Raw genomic sequence first — 7,856 nt, forward strand, 5'->3', positions numbered from 1 at the left:
TTATTTATTATTGTGTTCGATCACTCGACGTCCTTGATAATCAGTCCATACAATTTTAGTTCCATGTTCTGAACTGAGCATTGCACCTAATAAGACAATACAATTCACCCCAACACAGTCACCTATGAATTCCCTCAAAATCCAACTTCATGTGGAGTGAATTGTCGAAACCAAATTTAATGCAAGAACAACAATCAAAGGACTGAAATCACATGAGCAAACGGACAGCTTCAGGAACAAAAAACCTCTAACGCACAAGTTGGAAATTCAACTTTTGCACAATGTCTATGAACCAAGGGTATTGAGCCGACAAGTCGGTTTATAGACACTGTGTGAAGCACAGGTCGACTCAGTAGGTGTCGAAACACCACCTTATCTCATCACCCCGGGCGCAGGAGGCTACTATACCTGCCTACCCGGCGGTAGCTAGCCCAAGCTGACGTGGTGTATATCTTCACTACCTGAGGTCCCCTAATTCCCCCTAAAGGCACTAATTTATCAATCAAGGAAAAAGAATATGGAGATGTCAATCAAAATCATAAGATGATTATTGGAGATGCTAGAATTAAGTGATTGACAACTCTTGTAATATAATGATTCGTAAGTTGTCAATCATTTGATTCTAGCATTTCCAAAAATCATATTGTGATTTTGATTGATATATCTCTAGATTCTTCTTCCTTGATTGATAAATCAGTGCCTTTACCCCCTCTATCTTTTTCTTCCTGAAAGAGAGAGAATACGGGAGGTGACATTGGGGAGTCCGACCCCTCGGGGGTTCTTCCCCTTGTTTTCTTCCCTTGAGCCTTTTAAGGACCTACTCAGGTCCGTGCAGTGAATTATCGAAACCAAATTCAATGCAAGAACAACAATCAAAGGACCGAAATCACATGAGCAAAAGGATAGTTTAAGGAACAAAAAACCCCTAACGCACAAGTTGGAAATTCAACTTTCGCACAGTGTCTATGAACCAGGGGTACTGAGTCGACAAGTTGGTTTATAGACATTGTGCGAAGCACAGGTCGACTCAGTAGGTGCCGAAACACCACCTCATCACCCTAGGTGCAGGAGGCTACTATACTTACCTACCTAGCGGTAGTCAGCCGAAGCTGACGTGGTGTATATCTTCACTGCAAGAGGTCTCCTAATTCTCCCCTAAAGGCACTGATTTATCGGAAGAAGAATCTGGAGGTATCAATCAAAATCACAAGATGATTCTTGGAGATGCTAGAATCAAGTGATTGACAACTCTTGTAATATAATGATCTCTTCATTTATTATTTTTCATTGTTGTATTGTTTCCTTACGAATCATTATATTACAACATTTGTCAATCACTTGATTCTAGCATCTCCAAGAATCATTTTGTGATTTTGATTGATATTTTCATATTCTTCTTCCTTGATTGATAAATTAGTGCTTTTATCCCCTCTATCTTTTTCTTCTCGAAAGAGAGGGAATACGGGAGGTGACATTGGTGAGTCCTGCCTTTTAACGATCTGTTCAGGTCCTCATGTGCAGTGAATTATCGAAACCAAATTCAATGCAAGAACAACAATCAAAGGACCGAAATCACATGAGCAAAAGTACAGTTTAAGGAACAAAAACACCTCTAACGCACAAGTTGGAAATTCAACTGCAAAAAGCAAAGTGATGAAATTGTACCCATCATTGCCGCTGACGCAAGCCCACCAATCCCTAGTATTCAACGTGACAGTGACATGAGAACTTAAGTACGAGTTTGCCGCACACTTTGGTTGACTTATGTGCATTACGCGACTCTAAGTCATGTACAGAATTTTCTCAAAAACTTAAGATGGAAGCAGATGAGCTATTTGACTATATAGGGACCGTTCTCTTTCTTAACCAGACTGTTCTCATTCCATATCATTCATATTCATCTATCACTGACTTCGCACTCCCATTCACTCGTTTTTGGAGCTCTCCAGATCTGGTCTCTCCCGCAGCTATGGCAGAGAAGGTGAATCCTCCTCCTCTTTCCTCTAACTCTTCTCTCTTGATACCCACCACTTCCATTTTTCTTCCCTTTTATTTTCTGGGTCATTTTTTTTTTATCATTCTGTGATTGTGATTCTTCAGAACAATTATCTCTCCATTTGGGTTATTATTTTGTTGGGTCCATCTTGTTCATTTCTCTGTTTTGCATCTTCCCGTGATACTTTCTCTGCAAACGATTAGGAAAAGGAAAACCTCCCTTCGAATTCATGGCTTTATTGATTTTTTCATTGTTCTTGTTTGTTGCAGGTGACCAAAATGTTGATAAAGGTGGATTTACAGTGCTCGCGCTGCTACAAGAAGATCAAGAAAATTCTCTGTAAATATCCCCGTGAGTCTCTCTCTCTCTCTCTCTCTCTTTTTTTTTTTTTTTTTGCTTCCCCACTTTTTAGTTTCAAATTGTTATCATTTCTTGATTTGTAATTACTATTGCGTTGGTGTTAAATTAATTCGACTGAGTTTGCTATGAATTAATTTGTGAACAGGAGAAATCCGAGACCAGATATACGATGAAAAGAAGAACACGGTGTTAATCACCGTCGTGTGCTGCAGCCCGGAGAAAATCCGGCAGAAGATCATCTGCGAGGGCGGCGAGACGGTGCAGAGCGTCGAGATCCTGCCTGACAAGGATACCAAGAAGCCCAAGAAGGTCAGGTTCATTGAGCCGCCGAAAGAAACTGCCAAGCCGCCTGCTCCTGTGCCAGTGCCAGCACTGCCCCGGAAAGCCCCCAAACCTGCTCCTCCAAAGGCTCCACAGCAGATGCCTGCGCTGCCGCCCCCGAAGGCGCCAAAGCTGGTGGTGGGCTACCTGCCAGTGCCGGGGTATCCGGTGGTGTGGAGGAGGCCAGTGATGGGTGCTGTGATGGATGCGGGAGACCAGCCGATGAGGGTCAAGGTGAAAATAGAGGTTGCTATCCTGGGCAGGGGATGCCAGTGATGTGCGATGATGGATGTGGAAGACCGGCTTGTGAGTGTCGGTAGGAATAGAGGTTACGACATGAGTGAGCCGATGTGATTACTTTAGTGAAGAAGATGCCACTGCATGCACCGTCATGTCATGGGATCCAGTTCAAAATTTCTCATGTCAATTACTGATGTTGTAACTTGGTGAAAGATACATAAGTCTAATTTTTAGGGCTATCTTGGGGTCTTTATCTTTGTGTGTATACAAAAATTGATAAGGTTCGTGGTCTAGAATGGTGGTATATGTGGTTAGATATGTTCAACACATGGATTGCTGCTTGTTGATTTCTTCATTTCAATAAAATTGAGTCCTGTTCATGTCTCCTCTCATCCCCTCATTCAGCACATATCCATGTCTCTTGCTTGCCACTATGGTGATTCATTCTGTGAAAGAGCAGGTCGAGTCCACTATCGAATAACCTTCACAAAATGAAATGATACAAAGATGATTGTGATTTTATCATTTGGCTTGATGTTATTGGTATTTGTTATAGCCATAAATTCTACATCTACTCTCTGCTTGTTCCTGCATAAATTGTGGCTCTTCAAAATTCTAAACTCAAACCCCTCTCTCACTCTCTTCGTCTGCCATGAAGTACAACTAGTGATCGCTTCTTGGTTTGGGCCCAAAAGAGTAGTAGTTCATTGGAAATCCTCTGATTCCAAGAGGGGGCGACTTGCTTTTGTGCAATCTAAGGAGGTGGACGCAATGCCATGTACAAGATTTCACAGTTCACAGATATCACCTGGTGACTATCTTTTGATAAGGTTCCCTAAACTAGTGTCAGTGGAAGTATGTCAAGCTCTTGATACAAGAGCAACATCACACTTAACATGATAAAAGTATGGTTGTTCCTTTAGACAAGCTGAAGTACTCCGATTGTGATGACTTGGGCTCAAGAATCACGAGCCAAGGAGCTCTCGTCCTCGTGCTGTGCTCCTCTTTGGAAGCGACGGACCGCCATGAGGTGCACACTCCACCAAAGGCTATGAAGTCTCCTATGGCTAGCTGTCGAGTGATGAGCTGTAGGAGCTCTTGCCGGTGTTCAGCCCAATCCGCCATTAGTCCGCCTTTGTATGATAAGGTTCTCATGAGAAAGGGCCGGATAGGGGGTTTGCTGTACTGGTGATTAGGGGTGTATTGGTGGGCGGCACTCGAGTGACATGCACACCAGTTCCAAAATTGGAGCAGCCTTCGTTCATGGCCGCAGAACTGACCGCCGGTCCGTCGTCTTTGGGGTACAGTGGCCGGTTTTCCTAGCAGTAAAAAAAAAAATGCCCTCGGATCACAACCAACGAAAAACATCTTTCTTAATTTTCTATGATCGATTATATTAATCATTCCAGTGGAGTCCCTGTGATAATTAAAAATTTTAAAAATAAAATATATTATTATTATATTTTCTTTGTCGGCCAATCATCGCATCTACTGGTGATATATGTGAATATGGGTACAGGAAGATGGGGAAAACAATCTTTTCTGTGTTTTCTTTGTCGGCCAATCATCGTGCCCAATTATAATTCTATGAAAATCAATAATTATGATGTAATTTTTCAATGTTCACACACATTTAAATGTGAAACGGGTTAACCACGTCTTTGGTCGAGGAGAGGTGCATGATATGCTTACTAGATCAGCTCCGATGGCTCTTATGGGCCATTGAAAGATCCTATTGAAGATTATACCCATCATATGAAAGGAAATAACACACAGCTCGTCAAGCCTTTCAGTAAAGTGTGCATTCCAGTGAATGAAACACTTTGCATTTCCGAATGAGTTTGCTTTGAAAGATGGTGTACACCTATTGTCAATGCATTTTAATTTTACTTTACAAGGTTCAAGGAACAAGACCACTATAGTTGATTAGAGGAAAGATATCGTAGAAATAAGTTCTGAAAATTAGATTGGGCCTTGATAGATGAGCCTTGTTAGCCAGATCAGAATGGAGAATAGAGGCCTATATGGTTGCCCAGAGAAGATCCAACTGTGGTTGCTGTTCAGAAAGAGAAACCTTCCAGCTTCAGTTTAGCTGGGCAGGTGGATCTAGAGAACATAGATAATGTCCTTGACCTACTCTTTTTAACTAGATGATGTCCTTTAAAGTTAGCTAAACTTTCGACACAACATGACAACATAATCTCCCGCAAAGCAACTGCATGTTCATTGCATATCGGTGTCAGCTTACCCTACGACTAAGCATAAACGCGAAATCAATGATGTTACTTGACCTTTCATCCTTGCTCGCAAAGCATCATACCCCTATTTTATCTCACTGCTGTTCTTGACTTTTATGATTTAATAATTATGAGAGAACTTAAAACAAAAAATTTAGAACATAAAGGCAAAGCACCACGAATCCTGACTCTGATAGATTCATCTACGATGGACAATGAAACTCAAGCAACATACTAGCTCTGCTTTTAAATGGCAATATCGGCAAGATAAACGCAAAGTGTAACTTCTGGTGCAGTTTCAGTGAATGATAGTGACCAATCTAGTTGCACGTTTGGTTCGTTCGGTCTAACTTGAAACCAAGTTGCCCCTAAACTGCATGTAACATCGTTCTTGAAATACACAAAATGTGCAAATTATGCTTGACATGCGGGTCGAAGAGCTTTCTTCCTTTTGTTTGTCTTAACGACAAGAAAGCTCACTTTAGGTCCTTTAGATAGGTAAATCCCAAGCTTATGAAATACCCTGTTAATATCATGGACCGAGTAAGGCATGAGCACAAACTCGGGCACGTGGCCCAAATTGTGATTTGCTAAGTATGGGTAATCATAACGTAAACATCATCAATCTAGCAAATTATACAATGACAGATGTGAGGGACTTTCTCCCCACAGCCCTCCCCCCCCACAGGCATTGATGATGCCTTTCAAATGGGGTTCTGCCTTTCGATTTTAACCTTATGCTTATCCTTTCTTTTTTCTACTATGATAGCCAAAATTTGGAAAGAAAGTTCATAAATTGAAGATTTACAGACCATGAGTGGAGACAGTGCTCAATATTGGGTCAGAATCGTAGTTGCCATCCAAAGAAGTTTGCATGGCACCAGCAAATTACGTCCACCAATTTATTTTGCTACAGTTCTGGTTGATATCTCAAAGCAAATGGACATGTTTGTCAATTTAAGGAAATTGGAATCTTCACAATTACATTTGTGAGGACAGAAAGAAAAGATGGTGCACCAAGGTTCAACCCCTCATATCAAGGAAATAACACATGTTCGGTCTTGCCTTTCTATAGTGTATTCTAGAGAAGAAACACTTTGCACTTACGATTAAGTTTTCTTTGAAAAGATGGTGTGCACCTCTTGTCAATGCAGATCTATATCACTTTAGTAGGTTCAATGAACTAGACCAACATGATTGACTAGAGGAAAATTACTGGACAAAAAATTTGAAAAATAGAATGGGCCTATAATAGATATGCCTTATTATAAAGATGAAAATGGGAGAATAGAGGCCTATATGGTTGTTCAGAGAAGCTTCCAGGTTAAGATATAGCTGGGCCGGTGGACCTAGAGAGGAAAGAGAATGTCCTTGCCCTTCTCTTTTTTACCTAAATGGTATCCATTAAAGTTAGCTAGGAACTTTCGACACAATAGGACGACATGATCTCTGGAAACAAATGTTCATTGCATACAGATAGAGAGAGATAGATCATATTGGTTATGCCCGTTCAATTTATGACCTAGCATAAACGCGAAATCAAAGACATTTCAGTACACGATCTGTTATCCTTGCTCACGAAGCATTATTCCCTCCGTTTTATCTCACTACTGACCTTTATTATAATGACGCAAGAGTTATCAGAGAACTTGAAACAAAAAATTTGAATATAAAGTCATAGCACAACTCATCCGTACCGTAAATGACACTTAGGTGCAATCATAGCTCTGCTTTTAATTGGTAATATCGGCAAGACAAACGCAAAGTGAACTTCCGGTGCATTTTTAGTGAATGATACTGACCAGTCTAGCTGCACGCTACTGGAGAAATTATAAAAAAAAAGGTTCTAAACTTATTGCATTGGTATTAATTTAGTTCTAAATCTCTTAATTTGACTAACTTTATTTTAAACTTTTTAACGATTTGTCAATATAGTTATTTCGATAAATTTTGGCCGGAAATCATTAACATGGACGCCAACCGCCCTACGTTGCACAACCGAAGTTGATGTGGACAATTTTTTTAAATATTTTTTTGAATTTTTTTCTTTTTTCTTCTTTCTTTCTTTCGTTTCGTTTTTTTTTCTTATAAGCTTGGTGCCGTCTATTGGGCAAGCGTAACCCTCGCCCGCTGCCGGCAAGGGCTTCGCGACCCTCACCACATTTGGGCGAGGCCTGGGAACCTTGCCTACGACGGGCTAGTGTTGCATGGCCATCGTCCAGTGCCCGGCGAAGGTTGTCGACCCTTGCCTGTGGTTGGCGAGGGTTGGCCAACCCTCGCTGGACTTGGTAAGGAAAAGAAAGAAAGAAAAAGAAAAAGAAATTATAAAAATTTAAAAATTATAACGTTAGCGGCGGCTATCCTATGTGGCATGGCCAGTATCTATGTTAGCGATTTCTGACCAAAATTGACCGTAAGGACTATATTAGCAAATCATCAAAGGGTTGAGGATTAAATTGGCAAATTAAAAGGTTTCATACTGAATTGGCATAAGTACAATAGTTTTAGGAATTTTTTGGTAATTTTTCCCACACTACAGTATGGTAGGTCTAACTCTAAACCATATTGCCCCTAAACTGCATTTAACATCATTCTTGAAATACACACAATGTGCTCATTTTGCTTGACATGCAAGGTCGAAGAGCTTTCTTCCTTTTGTTTGTCTTAATGATAAGGAAGCTCACTTTAGATCCTTTGAACAG

At 40.7% G+C, this 7,856-nt stretch overlaps 1 protein-coding gene across 1 annotated transcript; it reads left to right on the plus strand.

Moving 5' to 3' along the window:
* The first annotated feature begins 1,801 nt into the window (after positions 1 to 1,801).
* On the plus strand, positions 1,802 to 3,302 carry LOC115663182 (protein PYRICULARIA ORYZAE RESISTANCE 21-like). Its single transcript, XM_056315865.1, has 3 exons — positions 1,802 to 1,981; positions 2,266 to 2,347; positions 2,502 to 3,302. The coding sequence occupies exons 1-3, from the start codon at positions 1,817 to 1,819 to the stop codon at positions 2,951 to 2,953; spliced, it is 699 nt and encodes a 232-aa protein (XP_056171840.1). The 5' UTR covers positions 1,802 to 1,816; the 3' UTR covers positions 2,954 to 3,302.
* The last annotated feature ends 4,554 nt before the right edge of the window (positions 3,303 to 7,856 follow it).

Source organism: Syzygium oleosum, unplaced genomic scaffold, assembly GCF_021117445.2.
Source record: "Syzygium oleosum isolate NSW1041296 unplaced genomic scaffold, Sole_v2.1 Sole_v2.11, whole genome shotgun sequence".
Taxonomy (NCBI): Eukaryota; Viridiplantae; Streptophyta; class Magnoliopsida; order Myrtales; family Myrtaceae; genus Syzygium; species Syzygium oleosum.

Bases quoted from the DNA above. Each gene is read 5' to 3' on its own strand.
- LOC115663182 (XM_056315865.1), top strand. From the start codon at position 1,817: ATGGAAGCAGATGAGCTATTTGACTATATAGGGACCGTTCTCTTTCTT. The intron at 1,982-2,265 runs GTGAATCCTCCT...TGTTTGTTGCAG, and splicing joins CCGCAGCTATGGCAGAGAAG to GTGACCAAAATGTTGATAAA. The intron at 2,348-2,501 runs GTGAGTCTCTCT...ATTTGTGAACAG, and splicing joins AATTCTCTGTAAATATCCCC to GAGAAATCCGAGACCAGATA.